This window comes from Lynx canadensis, chromosome D1 (assembly GCF_007474595.2).
Source record: "Lynx canadensis isolate LIC74 chromosome D1, mLynCan4.pri.v2, whole genome shotgun sequence".
Taxonomy (NCBI): Eukaryota; Metazoa; Chordata; class Mammalia; order Carnivora; family Felidae; genus Lynx; species Lynx canadensis.
Window position 1 is genome coordinate 109,978,785 of NC_044312.2, and position 25,318 is coordinate 110,004,102.

At 40.6% G+C, this 25,318-nt stretch overlaps 1 protein-coding gene across 1 annotated transcript in view; it reads left to right on the forward strand.

Annotated features, from left to right (window-relative positions):
* The first annotated feature begins 5,897 nt into the window (after positions 1-5,897).
* Positions 5,898-25,318, forward strand: part of CD1H11orf80 (chromosome D1 C11orf80 homolog) — a 95,569-nt gene continuing 76,148 nt past the window's right edge. The window contains exons 1-3 of the mRNA XM_030332495.1: positions 5,898-5,964; positions 7,942-8,080; positions 14,888-14,941. Of these exons, the coding sequence (XP_030188355.1) occupies positions 5,935-5,964; positions 7,942-8,080; positions 14,888-14,941 (223 nt within the window). The 5' untranslated portion in view covers positions 5,898-5,934. The remainder of the gene's footprint in view (positions 5,965-7,941; positions 8,081-14,887; positions 14,942-25,318) is intronic.

The window sequence follows — 25,318 nt, forward strand, 5'->3', positions numbered from 1 at the left end:
TTTTGGCAGCATCTGTTTCATACTAACAGCTGAAGGGAAGTCTTTGGAGCTCCTTGATCAAATTGCACTGAAAAATGTGAATTGTGCAGGAAACCTACAAAGAGTGGATTTTGGGTGCCAGAACCCAAAAATGAGTCGATTTAGTGAACATCTTTTAACCTGCAACAATTTTAGGTCAGTTTTCTGTATTGCAGCCTGATTTACTTGTGCTGAGGTACACAGCTAAGTAGCCAGTTATTTCAATTATTATTGGCATCTGAAACTTCCTGGTGGTTAAGACACAAGATTCTGGAGTCCTATGACCTTGTTGGAATCCTGGCCCATCACTTTCTAATTGTGTAACCTTGGATAAGTTATTTAACTTCTTTAAGCCTTGGTTTCCTCATCTGTAAATAGGGGACCATTTTCAAGGAGTGGTGGTGAGAAATTAAATAATGCATGTCAGGTGCAGATAAGGGCTCAGTGAAATGTCAGCTGTTGCTGTTGTCATTGTTTTGCGTGTTTTGTATGCAGGCAAATCTTGCCTTAAGTAAAACATGATGTATGAAAAATCTAGATTTGCAGAAAAGTTTAATGGGGAGGTTCTTTGCATTACAACAAAGTTCTTCAGTTTATGAAAGGACAGGTAACAGGGTTTCTTTTAGACAGTCAACGTCTCAGTGTGTCTAAAATGATTTGATTCACACACAACTAGATTTCCACAATGTGTTAGGAACATAGCTAGTGTACAAAGCACAGGACATCTGTAATACAATCATTCAGGTCAGGTCTGAACTACTGTGACAGGTTAACAATAACAATCCTGGGTATTCCCTTCTGCCCTTTATAAAGGGATTAGACGACTTCCCTGTGGTTTCAAAGGGCAGAGCTGGGACCAACGGGTGGAAGATACAATGGGGGAGTTCCAGTTCAAATAATGAAAAACTCCCTACCAAACCACTGCTGACCAAAACTGGAATGGGTTGCCTGAGGTGGCAACTTTCCCAACATGAGTTACTCAAGTAAAAGTGAGATATCAACTTGTTGGGACTGTTGGAATGACTATTGCATGAAATAGGGAGCTGAATTAGGGCACTGTTTCACAACCCTAAGCACATGAAATATATTGTGCAAACTAGATCAGTTCTCTACCTTGGATACCAGGAGGGGTTGAGGAAGAAGGAAGAGAGAGGCTTTTCAGGAGGTGGGTTGGGGATAAAGGAAATGAATTGGGAAAAAAAAAATTATTCCTCTGGTTGGGAAATACCAGGTTAAATGACTTCTAAGATTTCCTCTAATTTAAAGATTCTAGGGGCGCCTGGCTGGCTCAGGTAGAGCATGCAACTGTCGACCTTGGGGTTGTAAGTTCGAACCCCATGTTGGGTATAATTACTTAAAAATTAAAAAAAAATCTTGAAAAAAAAAGATTCTAAGACTCTCAAATTGTTTCACAGATGTTATTTTAACTATATTCCTGGGATAATTTTCCTATTTTAGTTGAGAAAAACTGAAACATAACACTGAAAGTGAGTGGTAAAATAGGAAAAATTTCAGATATCCTCACCCTTTTAGACTTTTGATCCCATAGCTTCTTTTTAGCTGGTGAGAAGGGAAGTTGCAGAACCAGAAGATAGTAGTGGCCTTAAAGCTAGAATGGATGAAATCAAGTCAACTTCAGAGATCAGTGGAGAATCAGCTCCACCAAGGCTCCATATTACTAGCTTTAAAGACTCCCTACACCAACATCCCTGGTCAAGTCCTTTGAGTACTATAGTTATACAAAGACAGAACCAAGACTAAACATGTGGAGCCAGTGTGCTCTTGAATGGGGCTCCTAGAAGAAGAATCTTTTTTTCCCAGTTAGCCTACTTGTCTTTCAAACAAAATTGATCATTTGGCCTTTGGATCAATAGGTTTACTCAGTCATGTGTGACCAGATTACACTGCTGTTTCCATTTCCAAGGCTTCTATGGCACAAAGAATACCTCCCTTACAGTGGACATCAGCTAGTGGGACAAATCCAGACCTGCCTAGAGAGAAAGTTAAAAAACCAATTAGAGAGAACAAGCTTTGTGATACAGATTTTATTGGTTATCAAGGAAGAGTCGAAATTAGACACTAACAGGGAAGGAATGAAATCTCCTGGGTTGGCCCCAGAACCTGCTACTGATGGATGAGGAATCAGACTCTGTACACAGGAGGATTGTCAGCCAGGAAAAACAGGAAGCTATCTGGTATCATAGTCAGTCATTCTAAGAAGTAGAGGAAGAAAACAGAGAAGAGGGGTGAAGAAAAAATACTCTAGTTATACAAACTGTAGTATTGTCTTGGGGGGGAATCTTTCCTTTGCCCATAAGTATTAGAATGAGGAAGGACAAATGCTGTCGTCCAAGAATTGGCACAAGAGTTAGCACCACTGTGGCCTCTAGTGCCCCCACAACCTAACATACCTCCGTGAGAACATCCCTGTCTGACCCTGGCTAGGGAAGCAGAGGGAGGTGAGTAGAGAAGCTGCCCCAGATTCTGTGCTCCAGGTGGAGAAGGCCTCAAGAAGGTGAAGGGATGAGCTAATCTGAGCTTCCTGGCCCCATTTCCAAGGATGTGATTAGTGGAGAGGCACCTGGGACCTGCTCCATTTCAGGAAACCCGGTTATGGGAACTGGTAGGGGACAGACTTGGCTCAGGACCCGAGAGAAACGGTTAACCCTTTCCTGATGCATGTATGGGAAACAGCCTCTTTTACTAGTTTCCCAGGGGGAAAGAAAAATTCTCAAATGGATGTAGTTTTGCATCAACCTAGTAAGGGGTACCTCAGGGATATTTCCCACTTAAGTTCCTTTGGTCAATCTCTTCAGGGCCTTTGAATGCTCTAGGGGAGCCTGAAAACGAGGTAGACCTAAGAGGTGTCTAGGAATGATATGCACAGAGAGGGCACATTCAAAAGGGAAAGAAAGTTCAACAGTTCCTAAAATGTCACTGTTCACCTGGCAGCATTCCTTCGGATGTTTTGGTTCCACTTAAACCCTTGGGTTTGGGTCAGAATCAGTCCGGGGCTCTTTAGATGGGGTCTCTTCTATCCAGACAGGATATTTCTTCTCAGAATAAACAGAATGTCCAAAGCAGACTTGCAACAGTAATCTAAATCCTGAGGTGGGGGAAGGAATGCAAGCAGAATTAATATGCCACTAAGACTGGGGATAACTGGGCCCCTGAAGACATTGATAATAAGACCCTGAACACCAGGGCTAAAAATGTCCAGAGCAGCATCCAAAAGCTCCTTGGTTGGCCTGGTTGACAAGAGTGACCTTAACGTTGGCCAGGTCATTTAATTTCTTTGGGCCTCAAATTTCTTCAGCTATTGAAAATAATTGACAACCTCTGCAGTCCATTCTGGCTCTGACATTCTATTGCTCTGAGGATGGGGTCTGGGTAAAAACCATTTTAATAATGTGGAGTCCAATAGTATATTAGCTACTAGACCCTAAGCACACATTGATGGGTTAGAGAAGGGTTGGGAGCTGTGGCTCATTCAAACCTTAGCTTGTGGGAGACGAGGCCATCTGAGTTGATTGGCTCCTTTGTTTTTGAGTGGTATTGGCTTTTTCACAGTAATGTCAATGTTCCCATACTATAGGACTTTGAGACAGTCACATCCAGATGGGAGATGCACTGGGTAGCTGTAGGGGAGTAGAAAGTGGTGTTAAGAAATTTTGTTTGTTTCAGATTCTGGCCCCACCATTTACAACTCACTGTCATACAACCTCTTCTTGGAACCTCATCTTCATCTTTTATAAAGCAATGATAACACCTTCCATACATTGTTGGGAGGATTACATAAGATAAATTAGAAAAGTTAAGACCACTTAGCCCAGAGCAGTTGCCCACCAAATGTCAAGCCTGCATCAAACCTTACCTAACTACAAGGGTTTATGCTATGGAAGACTTGCTGGCAGGCCCTCATATCAAAGACTCCTTTCCTTACTTCTGCCTACCTCCAGTATAGAAGGTGGCTGTGTCCCTGGCTACCTCTGTCAGGCCTCCCTAACTCTAGGATGGTGTTGGGTGTTCCCTGCATGTTTATCCCTGATGCTCACTCCAAGGCCAAGGGCTGGAAACCAGGATGACCAACTCATCTGAAGTACATCTACATGGGTAACTGTTCCTACACCCTTCATTTCCAATGCCACTTTCAAGGTGGGGCATTTCCTGCTGAGCCAGAACTCTCTATAGGAAATATTTTAGAGAGCCATCCTCAGGGCCTTGGTTCCCCACTGATGGATAATAAATATGGTAAAGGTAGTAAGTATCTTGCAAGATACTCGCGAGGGCGAAAAAACTTGTGTAAAGAGCCAGTGGTATCAGACAACATGCATTCAATCAATGTTAGTTCCCTTCCCCCTGACAACGCCTCTGCCTAAAAGGGAACACCTGAGAGAGAAGGGAGTGAAGCGGAGAGGCGGACTCCAATGATTCCCCAAATGCCAGCTCTCTTATCAAGTCTGAGATAGTTTTTTTTTGGTTTTGTTTTAGATTTTATTTTTCAGTAATATCTACTTCCAGCCTGGGGTTCGAACATATGCCCCTGAGATCAAGAGTTGCAGGCTCCTCTGACTGAACTGCCCCAAGTCTGAGATGGTTTTATGATGAATTTTCCAGAAATAAAACCCATCTCTCTCCAGTAGGTCCACCTGTGAGCAACTGAGATGGGGAGGGTGGTCAACAGCGCTGACCCTGGACTGGCCAAGGCTATGATTCAGGTCTCAGCAGACATGTTCTTTGGAGTAGCACCAAGGCTGTGTACTGGATGGGCACTCTACCAACTCCCCCATCTGTTCTGTCCAATCCTAGCTTCTTGGAGCTGGAGTGGAAGAATTTTCCCTGGAGGAAAGCAGCCAACACACTGTCCCACCCTTCTCCTTGGGCAACTCTTTGCCACATAGGAATCTCTCTCACCTGTTTCCTTTCAGCTGCCTGAGGAACTAGCTGCCAGATCATCAGGTTGGGCTCAAGCCCCTCTCATCACGTCCCTCCCTGAACCAGCCCGAAGTCCAGTAGCTGGAGTCTGGAGTAATACCTTCCTTCCGGCTGGCGACACTCCATGAAAACCCCAGAGCTTGTCCTGTCAGCTGGAGCCCAGAAAGCCAGCCAGGCTCCTGCAGTTGGCATACTTAGTGTAGAGCCGAACGTGGGGAGGAGCCTGTTTCCTGGCGGCGGCGGCGGCGGCGGGGGGCGCCTTCCAGGTCCTGTCTGGGGCTGGCCAGGCACCTGGGGATGAAGCTGGGGACATGTTTGGGGTAGGCTGCCAGATAAAATACAAGGCGCCCAGTTTTTAATTTTAGATGAATAATTTTTTTTATAATATGTATGTCCCAAATATTGCATGAGATATACATACGTATGCCTAAAAAAAAATAATTTTTTTAAAAATCTGAAATTCAATTTTAACTGGGCCATCCTGTATTTTTATTTGGTAAATCTGGGAACCAGAGGTTGGCCTAGGGCATGTGGGATGGCCCCCACAGGTGAGGCTGCTTGAGAGTCAAGAATCAACTTGGAGATCCCGCACCAGGCACCAGCAGCTTCTCCCGGCTGAGGACTGCACCTCGGCGGAACCGTGGGAAAGTTTTCTTCGGGAGGAAGGAGAGTCGCGGTCTGGCCTCATGCCGGCTCACCTCCAGCCTCAGTGGCGGCCCGCGGCTCTCCCCAGCTCGGCGGCCGGCCCACCCGCCCGCCCACGGGCCCTCGCGGCTGCCGGCACCGCCCCACCGCTCCTGGCAAGCCCCGGCGGCTCGCGGCCTGGGGGCGGCGCGGCTCAAAGTGCGCAAGCGCGGGGGCCGGTGGGCGGGGCGCACGCGCGGGCGGGAAGAACGCCGCGCGGCCTGGCGTGGGCGCCGGCGGAGGTCGACGTCCGGGCTGGCAGCAGGTGGTGGGCGTCGCTGCCGCTCCCCGCGCGGCATGGAGGGCACGGCGGTGGCAGTGTGCGAGGTGATGCCGGGAAGGGAGAGAAAGCAGAGGAGGACACTGTGTGAGAAGGGTTTTGTGAGGTGACCGCGAAGTTTGGGCAGAGGGGTCTGGCGGGGCCCGAGGTAGAGAAGGAAGGTTCAGGACTGAGGGGATTCGGAGACATTCCGCCTGCCTCATACGGGGCTGTGAGGAGCGGACGAGGGAGCGCTTGGGCTCCCTTGGGGGAATGCCCGCGCAGAGGGGGTGGCACCGGCCCCAGGGCTCCGGAGGCTGAAGTGTTTGCCAGGCGTTAGCGGACACCTAGGTTCAGGTCGGGAGGCCAGCCTAGGGTGTCCCCCTTTGCCGAGAGGGCGCGCAGGAGGGAGGGATGGGCAGCCCGGGGCGGGAGTCCAGACCAGTCGGGGTGAAGTGGCAGTGAGGGAGAGTGGTGTTCCGCCGGCCGGTGGGCCACGTGTGGGGAGCACTCCGGGGGTCGGCCCAGGCGGCTGGGTGATGACGGACTGCGGTGCAGCACCCCCCCCCCCCCGGGTCTGACGGCACCGCTCGGGCCAGGGAACTTTCCAGCTGTGGAAGGTGGGACTGAACGCCAGGCGCCGCCTCGCCACGTGGGTTCATCCGTTGAGGCGCCTTCACTGCCGACGTCTGATCGAGTTCTTAGCCGCTGGTCTTGTGAGGGGTTCTAGACAGAACAGAGCCACAGGCCAGACAGGGTCGGCGTGACGGCACCCAAAAGTTCTGGCCCTCTCGCCTCCTTCGTTCTCATCAAAGAAAGTTGGAGGGTTAGATTTTACAGACGACAGAACCTAGCCTAGAACCCAGGGCTTCGGACTCACAGGCCGGAATTCTTTTCCCAACTGCTCCCTCACGGATAAAGAAACTGCGGGAATATCGTAACAGAGGGAAGCACAGCGACAGAGGATGTGAGAAGGAAGGTGTTAGACTGTAGACATGCCTGGAAACCATCGTTATAAACTGTGGTACAAATTAGGATATTCATCCCCAAGTTCTCTTGCTGAGATCTTGCCTTTAAGAAAAGGGGTGGTAATTTTCCCTATGGTCCCTTAGTGTGTAAGAGAGTCTACTTTCATAAGTAATGGAATTAACTACAGTATATTTTCTTTTAAATTTGTCTCATCCAGAGTGAATGTTTTATCTAGACATCTTGGAAGACTGTTTAACTTAAAATATTGTGTGCAGTCTTCACCAAAGATGAACTTATTAAAAATGAAAGTTAATGTCTATAAGTATTAAAAATATATGCATATACACATAAGAATATATATGTATATGTGTTTATATACATATATACGTACAAATTGTGTGGGGTGTATATATCTACGTGTATATATACGTGTGTGTGTGTGTGTGTGTATGCCAGGCATTGTGTTAAGCATTATGCTGTTATTTTGTCCACAGTTAGCAGCAGCCATAAGTGGTAGACTGTCCTCATTTTGGTAAATGAGGAAGCTGAAGTAGTGAGGAGTTAAGTAATTGCCTAAAATCACATGGCCTATCAGGGATTCAAACCCAGGCATCTGCCTCCAGAGCCAGCGATCTTTAACTAGTATTCCCATCCTCAGAAATGATGATTTAATGAAAGGTAAAGATGATTCATAACCAGATGCCACTTTTATTCATAATATTCATGTTGGCTTTTACTTGGGGAGAAAAAAAGACACAGGAAAAACAAACTCCCACTTAATTTTTCCGAATTATTATTTCCAGATGAACTTACCCTTTGAATAAAGCAATTTATTGTCACCACTTCCTGTCTTGTTGGGCATTGTGTTAATTTCTTATGCCTCCTTTCTTATGTCACTTTCCTAGTTATTTCTTCTGTTTAGACACAATACTTTGTTCTAAATGTGTGAATCTGACATTTTGCAAGTAAGAATATTATTTTTTGGAAATTAGAATCATTAATTCAGCTGTATCATATACATTTATTATTACTATGATTTCTAAAGATTTGTTTTCTTTGAATTGTACCCTTTTCAGATTTTGAAATATTTAATAATTCACTGGAAGTGTGAAACAGGAGTATCAAATGGAGCATTGCTGGAAGGACAGCTAGTGATTTCCATGGAAGCATTAAATTCTAATCACCAGGAAAATACTCTTCACTGTGTAACAACAAGTAAGTAGAGGAAGAAATAATTGATTTTCTGTTCTGTTATGATTTTTTCTGGTTATTTAAAAATTTCAATTAGTCATAATCTTTTATCATGTTATTCCAGGGTTATTCTATAGTTAAAAAACTTAAGTAATTATGTAATAAGTATCTGGTGATAGATTTACAAATGTGTCATACAGGAAAGGTGAGTAGAATGACTCTTATCAGGATTTTTTTTTTTTATTCTTGTGAATTTGTGTGTGTTTTTTTTTTTTTTTTTTTTTTTTTTTTTTTTTTTTTTTTTTTTTTTTTTTTTTTGGGATATAAGGGATGCGTTGGGAAATGTCATGTGGGTTATGACTAACCAGGTAAATATCCATTCTAATCTTCCTGGGATAACTTCTGCAGCTTTTTCTTTTTCTTGGAGCTACTGCTCTTGCTGCCAGCAGCCTCTTTGGGTCCACTGCTGAGTGGCTTCTCCTTGGAAGAGAATTTATTCTTTTTCTTGGGGATGCTCTTATTTCCTTCCTCTTTAACATCACTAACTGGTTCCTCTTTGAGGAAAGATTTCTTCCTCTTGGGAAGACTTCCACTGCCAGCTGTCTCTTCAAGATCGCTACTAACCAGCTCCTCCTTGGAAAAAAGATTTCTTTTTCTTGCATTTGGAGACAGAGGCAGATGGTCTTCTGAGGGTCTCCTGGGCTCTTGCTTTTTCTTCTTTGTGGGTCTCTCATTTGTCTCTTCACACTCCTCTGGGGTACTACTGCTGTTTTCTGAAGACATGAGGGCAGAGACGGCCAGCTGTTTCTTCTCCTTCATGCATTTCTTCTGCTTCTCCAGCTTCCTAGCCATCTCAGTAGCCGCTTCCTTTGCCTGAACCATCACCTCATTCATAACATCCAGATTCTTTCGTGGAATCTCTCCTGTCTCATAGAAGGACAGCCGCTCCTCAACTTGCTCTCGAAGTTTCTCTCCAAATACACTTGTGGGCACTCCAGAGAAGCAATCAATTCATGAGGCAATAGTGCATTTGTTTGCCAGGTATCGGGATATGTGGCCTTTGTTTTTAGCAGCTGCTTGGCCAATGAAGGTGGAGTGTAAAATGAGTCCATATTTTGGGGTGTTACCCTTTGTTATCAAGGCTCTGGAAATCTAGTCCATTTGCAGGACTCTGGAGATCACTCAGACACCAGGATTGGTCAAGAGGATTATTTTACTGGTTTAAGAATTCTCAAAAGCAATCTCATTCTTGCTCTTGGTTTTATCCTTCTCTCACAAAAAAATTATATTACATTGAATTTTATCTCCTTTTTCATGTCCAGTCTTTGATAGTTGGAAAAGGGCCAAAAAAAAAAAAGGGGGGGGGGAAAGCAATCAAATGATGAATGGTGCATGCTTTGATAATCTTAACTTGCAGTTAGTTTGAAAGTAAACCTCTTCTATTAGCTTTTATTCTTTTTTTTTTTTTTTCCTACAGTCCTGAGGGAAAGACGATGCATTGAGTGACACCCTGGAACAATTAATTTTCTTGAACTTTTGGAGTGATCACTTTTTTGTTTAGTTGTGTAGGTGTATATGAGAGAGAGAAGAGAGAGTGTGTGTCTGTCTGTAGGTTTATTGAAGGATACTTTGGAATGAAAGTCATCCTCAGTTCCAGTTGAGACTGAATAGTACTTTAGGTTCTACACAAGACATTTTCTCACTGAACTGAAATGCCCTGTCTTCTCTTTGAGTACCTAGCAGTAAACATCCTTGAGGAAGATATGATAGGTTGGTTTGCTGTTACTGTGCATGAACTCCACTCTGGACAGAAGTCCCATCATTTGTAAGAACGTTTTGGTTAGCTATATGGCTAGGGTGATGTTGGTCTGTGTATGGTTGTGTTAGTTCATGCATTTGGAGACAGAGGCAATCCAATAAGCTGGCCAAGGTAGCGGGGTTGATATCACTCAAAGCAGAGGACTTGAGCCACATTAGCTTTTGGAAAGAAACCTAATTCCATAGGTATTTTGAGCCTAATGGACTTCTTCAGCCCATGCGAAGTATAGGGAGCATTTATTTTCTCTTTATTGTGTTTATTATCTCTGATCTTTATGTAATGATTTTCATAAATTTTTTGGTAGAAGGAAGGGTAATATATGCTTATCGTGAAACATTCCAATATTACAGATACATATATTGTGTAAGATGAGACTTTCCAGTCATTTTGTCCCTTAAGATAATTATTAATTAACGTTCAATATGCATTCTGCTGGATTTTTCCATGTATGTGTTCATAGCCTCTCACTAGGTAGATAAAAAGTCATATTGTGAGTGTTCTGGGATGGAGAGATAAGAGAGAGATCTCAGCATTCAGTCTTTATGTTCATTCAGGCCATTTATTTTTAATACAACTTTGGTCCTCAGCTGAAAAACCCATGCTTCTTCCTTTTCAAAGAATAACCCTTCCTCCACCCCCACCAAGGTTAGAAAGGATCAGTCCCTAGAATGCAGAGTGGAGGAGGGAATCTAAAGACCTGACTTACTCTTAAATTCATTTTTTCAATTGATTCTCCTTATGTTAGCTCCCACCCCACCCCTACTTCCAGGAGTTCCTGATTCTGCATTCCTGAATCTTCGGGGATTTTGTTGTATCACTTTGCTTGTTTCTTGGCCTTTGCCTATTCTGGCTTATAATTCAATTTCTCAGGTCTCCTAAATCCTTTCTCACTAGTCCTTCTGCTTTTCAGTTTCTAGAATTTTATTATAATCATATCTGTCTTTTCCCTGTCCTTGTGGGTTTATTCCTTTTAAAAATACTTTGTTTTCTATTGTTTCTATTGTTTCATTGCAGTTTCAGGAGGTAGTAAAAATAACGGGTATGTTCAATTTGTCATCTTTACCTGAAAGTGTGAAGTGGTGTGTTTGGTCTGAAATCTCTGATGATGAAAAACCATGTATTAGTTATCTAAGGCTGCTGTAACAAAGTAGCACAAACATAAAATAAATTTATTCCCTCCCATGTATGGAAGCCAGAAGTCCAAAATCAAGGTCAAAGTAGAATTGGTTCCTTCTGAAGACTCTGAGGGTAGAATCTATTATATGCCTCGCTCTTAGCTTCTGGTAGTTGCCAGCAAGCCCTTGGTGTTGGCTTGCAGGAGTATCATTCCAATCTCTGCCTCTACCTTCATGGGATATTCTACCCTGTGTTTATCTGTGTTTCTGTCTTCACATAGCCTTCTTCTAAGGACACCAATTGGATTTAGGTCCACCCTAACCATTATGACCTGATCTTAACTTGATTATATTTGTGAAGACCCTATTTCCACATAAAGTCGTATTCACAAGTACTGGGGCTTAGTTCTTCTAAGTCTCTTTTAGAGTACAAAATTGAACTCACAACACAGCAGCAAGTTTTATTACTTGAATGATCTTTCTATGAGAAACTGAGAGATCACTATATACTTTTTCCATCAGTAATTGAAGTCTTTAACATATTTATTGCATGCTACAAGATGCATGCTACAAGATGTTTCTTTTTAAATGCATGCTACAAGATGTTTCTATGAGTTAAGAGGAAGGAGTTACATAGTCCTCTAAATTTGTGGAATGCTGGTTAAAATCAAGGGAGTTTCATTACTTTGTATTTTCTCAGAACCTTTGATAGGACAGTGTAGACTGAATCTTTAAAAATGGGCTATAGGAGTACCTGGGTGGCTCAAGTTGGTTAAGTGTTCAACTGTGACTCAGGTCATGATCTCTCAGTTCACCCGCATCTGGCTCTCTGCTGTCAGTATGGACTCCACTTTGGATCCTCTGTTCCCCTCTCTCTCTGCTCCTCCCCTGCTTGCATACATGCCCTCGCTCTCAAAAATAAATACAGACATTTTTTAAAACGGCCTATGGTAGGGGTGTCTGGGTGGCCCAGTCGGTTAGACGTCCGGCTTTTGGTTTTGGTTCTGGTCATGATCTCGTTGTTTGGGGGTTCAGCCCTGCATCAGGCTCCGTGCTGACAGCTGCTTGGGATTCTTTCTATCCCTCCCCTGCTCACTCTCTCTCAAAATAAATAAATAAACTTAAAAAAAAATATTTTAAATGGGCTATAGTATGAGAATGCAAGCTGGTGTAACCACTCTGGAGAACAGCATGGAGGTTCCTCAAAAAATTAAAAATAGAACTACCCTACAGCTCAGCATTTGCACTACTAGGTATTTATCCAAGGGATACAGGTGTGCTGTTTCGAAGGGACACATGCACCCCAATGTTTGTAGCAGCACTATCAACAATAGCCAAAGTATGGAAAGAGCCCAATGTCCATCGATGGATGAATGGATAAAGAAGATGTGGCATATATATACAATGGAGTATTACTTAGCAATCAAAAAGAATGAAATCTTGCCATTTGCAACTACATGGATGGAACTGGAGGGTATTATGCTAAGTGAAATTAGAGAAAGACAAATATATGACTTCACTCATATGAGGACTTTAAGACACAGAACAGATGAACATAAGGGAAGGGAAACAAAAATAATATAAAAACAGGGAGGGGGACAAAGCATAAGAGACTCATAAATATGGAGAACAGAGGGTTACTGGAGGGGTTGTGGGAGGGGGGGATGGGCTAAATGGGTAAGGGGCATTAAGGAACCTACTCCTGAAATCATTGTTGCACTATATGCTAACTAATTTGGATGTAAATTAAAAAAAAATAAAATTAATTTAAAAAATGGGCTATAGTATACAGCATTCTTCAAATATATTTGACCTCAACAACTTCTTTTTTTAATGTCATCTTTTGTTCTATAGAGGGAATTTTAGGAATGGTGTTGCTCTAAAAATATGTGGTTTACAATTAAGTCTCTACTGTTATCTTTGCATTTGAAGGATAACACTCTTTTTTAAAATATATTTTTAATGTTTGTTTATTTTTGAAGGTGAGAGAGAGTGTGAGCAGGGGAGGGACAGAGAGAGAGGGAGACACAGAATCTGATGCAGGCTCTAGGCTCTGAGCTGTCAGCACAGAGCCTGATGTGGGGCTTGAACTGCCACATGACGTGAGGCGAAGTTGGATGCTTAATGTTTAACCAACTGAGCCCCCAGATGCCCCTAGTACTCTTTTATTTTAGTACAGAGACATTAGAAGTACAGCTAAAAGTTGGGGGCAGGATGGGGTGTGGAGCAGGCAAGATAATTGCTCTCTGAGTACATTCACCAGAAGTGACCCATTTTCAACGATTGTTGATATGGTACTTGTTAAAACTAAAAGATGTTTGAGGAGACAGTATGACATATGCAATTGAGAAACATCATGGACACACTGTGAGATATATAGGTTGTATTTTTTTCTTATTAATGTTCAGCTCCTTGCTGATCGCTGGTGTAGGCCTGCTGACACCTGCCATCCCTCTCCCCAGTGACCAACTCTCCTTAAGCTAGAACCAGTGTATGCTTGTGAGGAATGTTAAGAAGAAAAAAGAAATGATTGTCTTTTATTGAATGTTCTGTGCTACTTGGGCCCAGGCCTTTTGAAATATCATTTGTCCAGAATCATTCAAAATCTGGAAATCTAAAGCACCGCTGTAATAACATTTCAATAGAACTTTTTGTGATGATGAAAATATTCTATATCTGTGCTGTTCAGTACAGTAGCCATTAGCCACACTAATGATGCTAATGACCACTTGAAATATGGCTAGTGTGACTGAGGAATCTTATTTTTAATTTAGCTAAATTTAAATTTAAGTAGCCACATGTATCTAGTGGCTACTATATTTGGATAGCACACATCTAGAGAATGGTGTTGCCTCTCACTGTAGTTATTATTCTCAACTTTTTCACCCTGCTTGAAGAATACACATTTCTTGAGGGATAGGGACATTGATTTCTATGGCAATGATTCTTAAATTCTTAACTGTGGGTCGCATCTCTCTGGTGGGGAGGGGTAATGTTCAATTTGGAAAAGTCTCTGGGTGGTTTCTTTTCTTCCCCTCTTAGGTGCCTGTTTCCTCCTTTACCCTCTTCCTCTGAAGAATTATTGCTCTAGGGGTGCCTGGCTGGCTCATTCAGTAGAGCATGTGACTCTTCATCTCAGGGCTGTGAATTTGAGCCCCACATTGGGAGTAGAGTTTACTTAAAAAAATTTTTTTTAATTATTACTCTAAATATTCTGATATTCATAGTTTAGAACTCGGTGTGGAGAATTCTTAGGTAATAGTCTAATATTTTCTACTAAAGGGGTGCCTAGGTGGCTCAGTTGGGTAAGTGTCTTAACTTTGGCTTGGGTCATGATCTCACCATTCATGGGTTCCATCCCCACTTCAGGCTCTGTGCTGACAGCTCAGAGCCTGGAGCCTGCTTTGAATTCTGTGTCTCCCTCTCCCTGCCCCTGCCCCGCTCATGCTTTGTCTCTCTCTCAAAAATAAATAAACATTAAATTTTTAAAAAATATTTTCTACTAAAGAGTAAATTGTTTCAAAGAAAGGCCAGCTTTTTAAATTGAATCTTACACTGGAATATGGGTTATTGGCATGATATATTCTGGTTAGTAGTTACAGTGTGCAGTCTTCCTATAATCCTTTTCTCTCAGGAATAGTAATAGCTAAAGAAGCAGCCTTGGTGTTGGATATGGGTGAAAAGGCTTGCCATTTGGTTTTCATTTCTGCCCCCAGAGAGTTGTAGCCTCATAATGTTTCTTTGGTGTCTCCATTTTTAGTAAACTCGTTACATAGTGGTCACCTTTTTAACGTATTGTATCTATAAGCAGTGTTTTTAGGCTTCCATAAGATTCTTTAGATAAAATCTGTTTAATTGTTTTATTTGTGATATTTCTTTGTATTCTGTTTCTTACAGTTGCTTCTGCAGGAAGCACTTATGGTGGTTTGGTTCTCAAGAAGTTCATAAAAGGTAAAGAATTACTCTGCTTTCAAGAGATAAAGTCTCTTCCTGGCAGTGAATTTGTTATTTTCTGAAAGAGACAAACTGAAAGATAGGGTTGCTAGATTTAGCAAATAAACGTACAGGATGCCCACTTAAATTTGAATTTCAGATAAACAATGAGTAATTTTGTAGTGTATGTTCCATCCAGCATTTTATCCTGTATTTTATCTGGCAATCCTACTGAAAGATGATCTATAAAATTGTATACATACAGCGATGAACAAGACACCTAGGTCACTATAGCTTCTCTGAATACTCTCTATAGTGGCGCCTGGGTGGCTCAGTTGGTTAAGCATCTGACTTCGGCTCAGGTCATGATCTCGCAGTTTGTGAGTTCAAGCCCCACATCGGGCTCTGTGCTGACAGCTCAGAGCCTGGAGCCTGCTTCAGAGTCTGTGTCTTCCCCTCTCTCTGCCCCTCCCATGCTCATGCTCTGTCTCTCTCTCTCTCTCTCTCTCTCTCTCTCTCAATAATGAATAAATGTTAAAAAAAAAATTGAATACTCTCTATAGAAACTCAGGCAAAATTATCCCAGATAGAAACTGAAATTTTCGGTAAAGTATTTGTGCAAAGAGGTAAAGTGTGAAGAATGCTTTATTGCAAATTATTTTGTCTAGTGTTAATACTATTCCCCACATGCCACAGTTGGTATGGTTTAAGAGCTTTTGGTGACCTTGGCTTTAGTTCTTCTCTCCTTTGAGCTGAGAATAATCTAAAGCTGAATGATATACATTTATTTTAAGGAGACCAAAATGATCTGAGAACTGTGCTTTCATATTTATCATCTGTGGTTGTCTAGTTTGTAAATTATCCAATGGGCCTATCTTTTCCTAATGAGTGGTTAGTTTACAAATTTTACAAAGTAATGTTTTTAAGTTTATTTTTATTTATTTTTGAGAGAGAGAGAGAGAGAGAGTGCGTGGTGCGCACACACAAGTGGGGGGATGGGCAGGGGACGGAGGCAGAGAGAGAATCCTAAGCACTGACAGCATGGAGCTCTACGTGGGTCTGAATTCACAAACCCTGAGATCATGACCTGAGCTGAAATCAAGAGTCAGAAGCTTAACCAACTGAGCCACCCAGACACCTCTACAAAGTAATTTTTTAAAAGAAACCATCTCCAACTAAATTTGGAATGTAAGTAGCTTGTGGTGGTTTAAAAAAACAACAACTTACATTTGTCATTATTTTAAGAAAATGTTCTATGTGTTAAATATGGAAACAATAAAGCTACATTAGAGCAGTGTAATTTTATAAATGTTTATGAAATGTATTGCCATTGTACTTTTATTTTTATATTTATTTTATCATTGTACTTTTATTTTTTTAAATTTTTTAAATATTTGATTTATTGTTGAGACAGAGCAGAGCACAAGCGGGGGAGGGGAAGAGAGAGAGGGAGACACAGAATCTGAAGCAGGCTCCAGGCTCTGAGCTGTCAGTACAGAGCCTGATGCAAGGTTTGAACCCATGAACCATGAGATCATGACCTGAGCCGAAGTTGGACATTTAACCAACTGAGCCACTTAGGCACCCTACCATTGGACTTTTAAAAACTAATGTTTCTTAGTGCTTTAAAATTTTTTTAATGTTTTATTTATTTTTGAGAGAGAGAGAGTGAGCAGGGTAGGGACCGAGAGAGGGGGAACAGAGGATCTGAAGCAGGCTCTGTGCTGATAGTAGTGAGCCCGACGTGGGGCTTGAACTCATGAACTGTGAGATCACGACCTGAGCCGAAGTCGGATGTTCAACTGACTGAGCCACCCAGGCGCCCCTGAAATTTTTTAATGTTTATTTTTGAGAGAGAGAGGCAGAGTGCGAGTGGGGGAGGGGCAGAGGGAGAGGGAAACAGAATCTGAAGCAGGCTCCAGGCTCTGAGCTGTCAGCACAGAGCCTGACATGGGGCTTGAACTCACGAACCATGAGATCATGATTTGAGCCAAAGTCGGATGCTTAACTGATTGAGCCACCCAGGTGCTTCTCTTAATGCTTTTTAAAATGAAATCAATTAAAAATTTTAATTTAGAACCAAATTGCCAGTAACTCAATTACTGGATAAACCAAAGTACCTTCCATTATCTTGGTCATATCAAAGGAAAAGAAGAAATTATTTTTATAACTCACATGATGAATGACTTTAAGGACATAAACAATATAGGAAATAATTTTCCCTTTTGGAACTTCTTTTTTGAGTTAATTTTTATTTTTTTATTGTTATTTTTAAAGTTTTTATTTGAGTTCCGGTTAACATACAGTGTAAATTAATTTCAGGTGTACAATTTAGTGATTCAGCACTTAGGTCCAACACCGGGTGAGTGTTCATCACAAGTGCACTCCTTAATCCCCATTACCTATTTGAGCCATTCCCCCCACCCACCTCCTTTCTGGTAACCATCCGTTCTCTTCTTGTTCTCTTCATTTTATTTCTTGGGTTACCTTTCTCTTTTTCCCCCCTGTGCTCATTTGTTTTGTTTCTTAAATACCACATCTGAGTGAAATCATATGATATTTGTTTTTCTCTGGCTGAGTTATTTTGCTTAGCACAATACTCTCTAGCTCTATCCACATCATTGCAAATGGCAAGATTTCTTCTTTTTTATGGCTGAGTGATATTCCATTTTGTGTGTACACACACACACACACACACACACACATATATATACCACATCCTTTTTATCCATTCATCAGGGACTTTGATAGACATTTGGGCTGTTTCCATAATTTGGGTACTGTAGATAATGCTGCTATAAACACTGGGGTGTGTGTATCCCTTTGAATTAGTATTTTTATATCCTTTGGGTAAAACCTAGTAGTGTGATTGCTGGATTGTAGGATAGTTCTATTTTTAAGCTTTTGAGGAAACTCCATACTGTTTTGCAGAGTGACTGCACCAGTTTGCTGAAGGAGTTTTTAGTTTAAGCATGGGAATTTAAAAGTGCTTGCTTAGTAAATTAAGGGTCATTAGGTGTATCTCCCTTTGCCTTTGAAATTGCCTTGGCCCTCTGAATCTACCTTCCAGGAGTCTATATCCTGGATTCTTTTTTTATTTTTTTTAATGTTTCTTTATTTGTTTTGAGAGAGAGCACAAGCAGCGGAAGGGGCAGAGAGCGAGAATCCCAAGTAGGCTCCATGTTGTCAATGCGGAGCCTGATGTGAGGCTTTATCTCACAAACTGTGAGACCACTACGTGAGCTGAAATTAAGAGTCAGATGCTTAACTAACTGAGCCACCCAGGTGCTCTTGTAGCCTGGATTCTTAATGGACCTCTGCTTTTTGCTCTGTGATCCTAATCTTCCTTAGATTCTTCTTAGTGTGCACACATTTGAAAGCAGTAATTGTGGAAGAAAAGTAATGGCTCCATAGCAGATATTCTGTGGGAGCTTGGGTAGAAAGTTCTTACTGTGGTAATCATCGTAAATGATGATTTACTGAGCATTAGCTCTACATTGAGCCTTGGGCTTGACACAGAGGGGTTACAGAGGTGATCAAGACAGATTTGGTTTCTTCCCTTACACCCATACTTAGGTTATCTTAATCACTTAATTCTATTGCTTCCTAAAACCTTTGGTCTGGAAGAAAGGGAGAATCAGCATATTGTGCTGGATGGGGAGTTTGCTCTGATTCTGACTTTTGGGAAACCCGAGTCCAGCTTTAAGAATCATGAATTGACTGCCTGAAAACCATCTAGTCTATTTCTCAATCTTTAGTCTTCTTTTTTTGGATTCTGCCCTTAGGATGAAGCAAAGAATGGAAAGATCATTCGTAATGCCACTGCTCTAGTTAATATATGTGAAAGTGCTTTGAAAGAAGTGAAAGTCTATGTAAATAACAGGGAGTATGTTACTATTAGCACTAGGGAGGAGATAGGAGTATTTCTTGTGACAAAAACTGATACTTAGCATGCCTTTTTTTTTTTTTAACATTTATTTATTTTTTGAGAGACAGAGTATGAGCAGGGGAGGGGCAGAGAGAGAGGGAGAGACAGAATTCGAAACAGGCTGCAGGCTCTGAGCTGTCAGCACAGAGCCCGATGTGGGGCTCGAACTCACCGCGAGATCATGACCTGCACTGGAGTCAAACGCTTAACCAACTGAGCCACCCAGACACCCCTAGCATGCCTTTTTAATGAGTGGTCAGATCGTATATAATACTACCACTTCAATTAATATTTGCGGAAGTGCTTTGAAAAAAGTGAAAAACCATGCAGGTACAAGGGAATGGTTTTATTATCACTGTTAATACCTGGAGAGAAGGTATTGAGTTGAATTTAGTTTATGGAATAACCACCTGTTTATTATGCTAATACAAACTTCAGACAGTGTCATGGTAACTTGGTTTTAATTTAATTATTTTAAAAGCTCACAGCAATTTTATGCATATTTATTTAATCTGTTTTTTATATCCTTGTGATAAAGTGGAAGCGGCTGACTTTTAGTACAAAGAGGAAGTACTGCATATCAAGTACATAATAAAAATTGAGTCATTTGTTTTAGTCAATCATATTTAGTAGCTAACTTTAGCTTTTCTTCTCTCCAGGTTCATGATACTAACCTCCACGGTGTAATACTATTTGTTTGTACTAATTAGTAACAAGAATGACTCATTAAAGCTCACAAAGGAAATTGTCCAAGCTTAAGATTTAAATCCCTTAGCTCCCTGGTTTTTGCACCATTAATTATGCCTTTATTACTATTGTTATTTATTTAGCATTCCTGTAATGTTATCAACAAACTGTTTTAAATTGGTCCATTCACAAATCTTTACACTGTTTAGTTAGCCTCATTAGGCAGTCTTTGGTGGCTGATTCATTAACCATGAGATTTTCAGATGCTAAAAAATTACTTACCTATACAAAATTGATAGTATGCCTCTGAATTCATTTTCAACTATGTTCTCTTCAGTGCTTGGTTGGTGGCTCTCAGTGAGTAGAATAAGATCTGATCTCTTTTTAGGGGAACTTTACTGTTGTAGAGCCATCCAGCTTCAATTTTCTTTACTCTTCAGTCTATTCTATTAGTATTGTATCAAGGTACTTTTTCTCTGAATCTGGTATACTTCAGATCAATTCATATATAAACAGGCTCTGATTTCTGGGTGTTTTGTTTATGCTGGATTAATAAATAGTGACCAAGATAATCTCCCCATTCTACTTCCTCTCTAATGGATTATATTCTCTTTTTTGCTCACTTTCTTCTCTGGTTCCTAACTATTCATATTTTTATTCAGCACACCTTTAATTGAATATCTGCTTTGCCACAGGAAGTCATTGGGAAAGGTAGCTCTGAAAATGTAACGTGATAAGTATACATAATGGAAGTATGTATATTCATGGTGCTTCTTTGGTAACCCAGAGGATATTCCTTGAAGTTCAGCCACCAATATGCCTTTCTTCCCTTCATTATTCTGTATTATTATTCTGTATTTACTTCAGGTATGTTTTCTACTCTTAAAGTTTTAATATCATTTCTATGCTGATGAGACTTTTTTTCCTATCATTAACATGTTTCCAGCTTTGATTGTCAATTAGTCTATTCCATTTGAAGGTTTCTTTTGAAATATATGTGCAACACATGGTAAAATGGGTTTCATTTTCTTGAAACTAACTTGCTCTGTAATGTCTTCATTTCTTTCAATGATACTAACATTCATAACTTTCCAGGCTTAAACATTTTGGCTTTTTTTTTTTTTTTTGGCATCCTCTTTTTTCTTTTCTCCATTATCTAATCTAATTGAATTTTTTGTTAGTTCTTTTATTCAATTATATATGAATATAAACATATGTCCTTCCCAGTTGCTTATTAGGAAGAACATAAAGATAGGGAAAGACACCTCAGACCAGATGTGAGGTCCTCTGTCAATTAGAATAACTTCTGTACTTTGAGGGATGATGACCATTAAGACAGATAAATTCTGGGGTCCCTGGATGGCTCAGTTGGTTAACCATTCGACTAATGGTTTCAGCTCAGGTCATGATCTCATGGTTTGTAAGTTCGAGCCCTGCATTGGGTTGGCACTGACACGGAGCCTGCGTGGGGTTCTCTCTCCCTCCCCCTCCCTCTCCCTGTCTCTTTCCCTCTCTCTCTGCCCTTCTGTTCATGCACATGTGCGCTCTCTCTCTCTCCTTCTCAAAATAAATAAACATTAAAAAAAGGTAAATTCTTATGCGTTAAAAGTTCTCATTACTTTGTATTGATATATATACTATTATTTTGCATATATGCTTGTATGCATATATCCATAATATGCATATCCATTTATATAGGAATCCATTTATATATCCATTTATGTATATACTTATCCATGTATATAGAACTACTTATAAGTATCTATTTGGTGAAATGTGATGTTTTAGTTTGTCCTTCTTGCCCAGATCTAGAAGCTACTTCCTATCATGTCCTTACTCTAGTGAAGAAAAGAAAAAAAAGAAAGTGTAGAAGAGAGTGATAAGATGGGGAATATGCAAAAGGCCATATTTAAAGGTCCCTATTTGCTGTTTCTTATTTCTTCCATTCATGTTATTTTTATTTTTTAAATCTTTTTAATTACTTCCTCCTCATTCCCATGTTTATTGACATAATTTAACTCTTTAGTAAAATACAGTTTGGCCAGTCATGTTCAAGTGTTTTTCCCAAGTCAGAAAATTTACCTTTTTTTTTTTCCCCCCTCAAAAGACTAGAGAAGAATACCAGCCCCCAGGGGCACCTGGGTGGCTCAGTAAGTTTAACATCCATCTTTGGCTCAGGTCATGATCTCACAATTTGTGGGTCTGTCTCTCTCTCTCTCTCTCTCTCTCTCAAAAATAAACATTAAGAAAAAAAAAAAAAGAATACCAGCCCTTGAAAGTGGGGAAGACAGCTGTGCTGTTGATGTATGGTTATATGATTATGCCTCTTCTCTGTACTCCACCCTTTTGCTATCAGGGAGACTTTACAAAAAAGTTTAGTTTAATTTTGTCTTCTTTGTTAATTTGTTCTGAAAGGAAGTGAGAAGTCATGCTATTTGTACATTAGAGAAATTAATGGGTCCAGGATTGCTCATCATTTAATGAGAAATTCACAGTGGTGAACTCTTGGATGTCTGACTTATTATGTATTTTTAAATCTGAGATTCTCATTCAAAGAAAAAATCTATTATAATTTTAGATCTTACAAGATCAGCAACTCTAAGGCTCAGTACTCATCTGACACTTTTTCCTCCAGGAGCTCCTTTTGTAGACATGATCTCATTCATTCTCCAGAGATAGGTCAGACTTATATGTTATCATCATTTCTCTTTCGGAGATGGGGAAACTGAGCTTTACCTCAGCTTAAATTTAGAAGTAAAGGAAGAGTTTGTGGACTCATTGGTCACTGGTTACCCAGTGAGTCCACATTTAATCCTCAGACTTTTGATATGTCCTAAACAGTCTCTTGCTGCCAAATTTGCATAACATGTGGCAAGATTTTATAAAGAGAAGATTGAACATAAAAAAGTTAAATGAATTTGTTGGGATGCCTGGCTGGCTCAGTCAGTGGAGCATGTGACTCTTGATCTTGGGGTTGTGAGTTTGAGCCCCATGTCGGGTTTAGAGATTACTTAAAAAAATAAAATAAAGTCTTAAAAAAATAGATGAATTTCATCTTCTTTTGCTTTCTTAATATTTCTTTACTCTTTTCTCTGTTAAATATATTTAATTGTACTTTACTATTGAGAATATATTTAAGATTTGATGTGCAGGGAAAGGAGATGGAAAGGACATGAACCTTGACATGTTTCTCTTTCTTTTGAGCTTGGGTAGGTAGAGCAGGAAGAGAAGGACAGCTCTTACATTAGAGATCCTGGGAGTTGACTCATACTCCAGCTGAGTGGCTTTTTTTCAGTAGTCAGCGGGAGCTAGCCTGCCTTGTACCACTTTTGGCTTAAAATGCTTGAACTATTGTTACCCCTCGTTGAGTAATCAACTGGGCACTTACTATTCCAACTCTGGCCTCTTGGGTTACCATATCCCTTCCATTTCCGTAGCAGACATTGTTAGCTGCCCGTGGTAGTGAATTTGGTTGGTATGGGAAGAGAGGACATTTTGAATATTCTTTACTGAGTAGACTTTTATGGTTACTCTTTTAGCATATTTTAAAAAGTCATATGACACTGTATGCAAGAGTTAAACTCAAAATGGATCAAAGACCTAGATCTAAGAGGTAAAACTATAAAATTCTTAGAAGAAAACATACGTGTAATTCTTCATAGATATGACATTTAAAGCACAAGCAGTCAAAGGAAAGATAGATAAATTGGACTTGATCAATATGAAAAACTTATGTGTTTCAAAGAACACTATCAACAAAAGACAGGATGACATGATGGAGGTGTTAGTTCAGGCCAAGATGGTAATCATTTTGCAACATAGAAGTATCAGATTTACAGGTTGTACCTCTTAACTTTACACAATGTTATAGATCGATTGTACCTCATTAAAACTGGAAAAAAAAACTAAAAAAGAGAGAGTGAAGACAACCTACAGAATGGGAGAAAATATTTGCAAATTATGTATCTGATAGGTATCTAATATCCAAAGAACAAAAATAACTTTTACAACTCAGCAATAAAAACCTAATTTTTAAGTGGGCAAAGGATATGAATAGACATTTGTTATGAATCGAATGTGTTCTCCTAGAATTCCTGTGTTGAAGCCCCAATGCAAGGGTATTTGGAGATGAGGCCTTTGGGAAGTAATTAGGGTTAGATTAGGTTATGAAGGTGGGACCTTTATGATGGGATTAGCAGCTTTATAGGAAGAAAAAGAAAGAGAAATCTCTCCAAGTACACCCACCCAGGAAAAGCCATGTGAGGACAGTGAAAAGACAGCTGTCTGCAAGCCATGAAGAGAGCTGAATTGCTGGTACCTTGATATTGGGCTTCTCAGCCTTCAGATCTATATGCAGTAAATTTCTGTTAAGCCATCCAGTCTATGGTATTTTGTTATGGCAGCCGAAATAGATGAAGACAATATTTATCCATATAAGCAGCTAATAAGCCCCATGAAAAGATGCTCAACATTGTAATTATTAGGGAAATGCAAATGAAAACCATAATGAGATACCATTTTATACCTCCTTGTATGACTGTAATTAAAAAAAAAACAACAGAGGGGCACCTGGGTGGCTCAGTCAGTTAAGTGTCTGACTCTCAATTTTGTCTTAGGTCATGATCTCACAGTTCATGAGTTTGAGCCCCACATCGGGTTTTCTGCTGTCAGCACAGAGCCTGCTTCAGATCCTCTGTCCCCATCCCCGCCCCCCCCGCCCTGCTTGCTCTCTCTTTCAAAAATAAACATTGGGGTGCCTGGGTAGCTGAGTCAGCTAAGCGTCCAATATCAGCTCAGGTCACCATCTCGCGGTTCGTGAGTTTGAGCCCTGCCATCAGGTTCTGTGCCGGCAGCTCAGAGCCTGGAACCTGCTTTAGATTGTGTCTTTCCTTCTCTCTGCCCCTGCCCCACTCGTGCTCTCTCTCTCAAAAATAAACATTAAAAAATAAACATTAAAAAAAATAACAAGTGTTGACAAGGATATAGAGAAATTGGGACCCTCATATTTTGCTAGTGGGAATGATCAGGCTTATTTCTGCCTCTCCAAACCTTATCTCAAACTATTCTTTCCTCAGTTCACTTGCGCTTCAGCCACATTGGCCTCATTCTGTTCCTTGACACATACCAAACTCTTTCTCATCTCTGAGCCTTTGTATTTGTTCCCTTTACCTGTAATATTCTTCCCCTAGTTTTTCATGGGACTTGTTGGTTCACTTCCATTTCTATTTCTCAACTCAAATGTCACCTCCTCAGAGAAGCCTTCCCTGACTACCCTATTTAATGTAGTTTATCTTCCTACTCTGCTTATTTCTTTCACTACACCTATTTTGTTCTTTAGGAATCTTGTGGGGTTTGTTGTTTTGGTATATTTGTATGTATGTATGTATGTATGTATGTATGTATTTTTCTCAATTAGAATGTGACTTCCATGAGGAGAGGGGTATAGTCTGCCTTAATCCTATGTTTCCAGAATCCATTACAACATCTGCACATATAGCAGGTGTTGAATAAATACTGGTTGAATAACTTTAACCCCTTTCTCTCTGTGCTTCCTTCTGATCAGTCTATAACAGAGGTTCTTAAGGTCACTGATCTAACTAAGATTTTGGGCAGTTTTGTGTTTATGTGCATGTATCTGGTGAGAAGGTGCATAATCAGATTTTAACAGTCTGTGACCTAAGGAAGGTAAAAATGGTTAACTTTCACCCATTCCTTAAATAATAATCCTACTTAGGTCCTGTCATACATATACCTATTGTTCCTCTATATTAGTATCTATT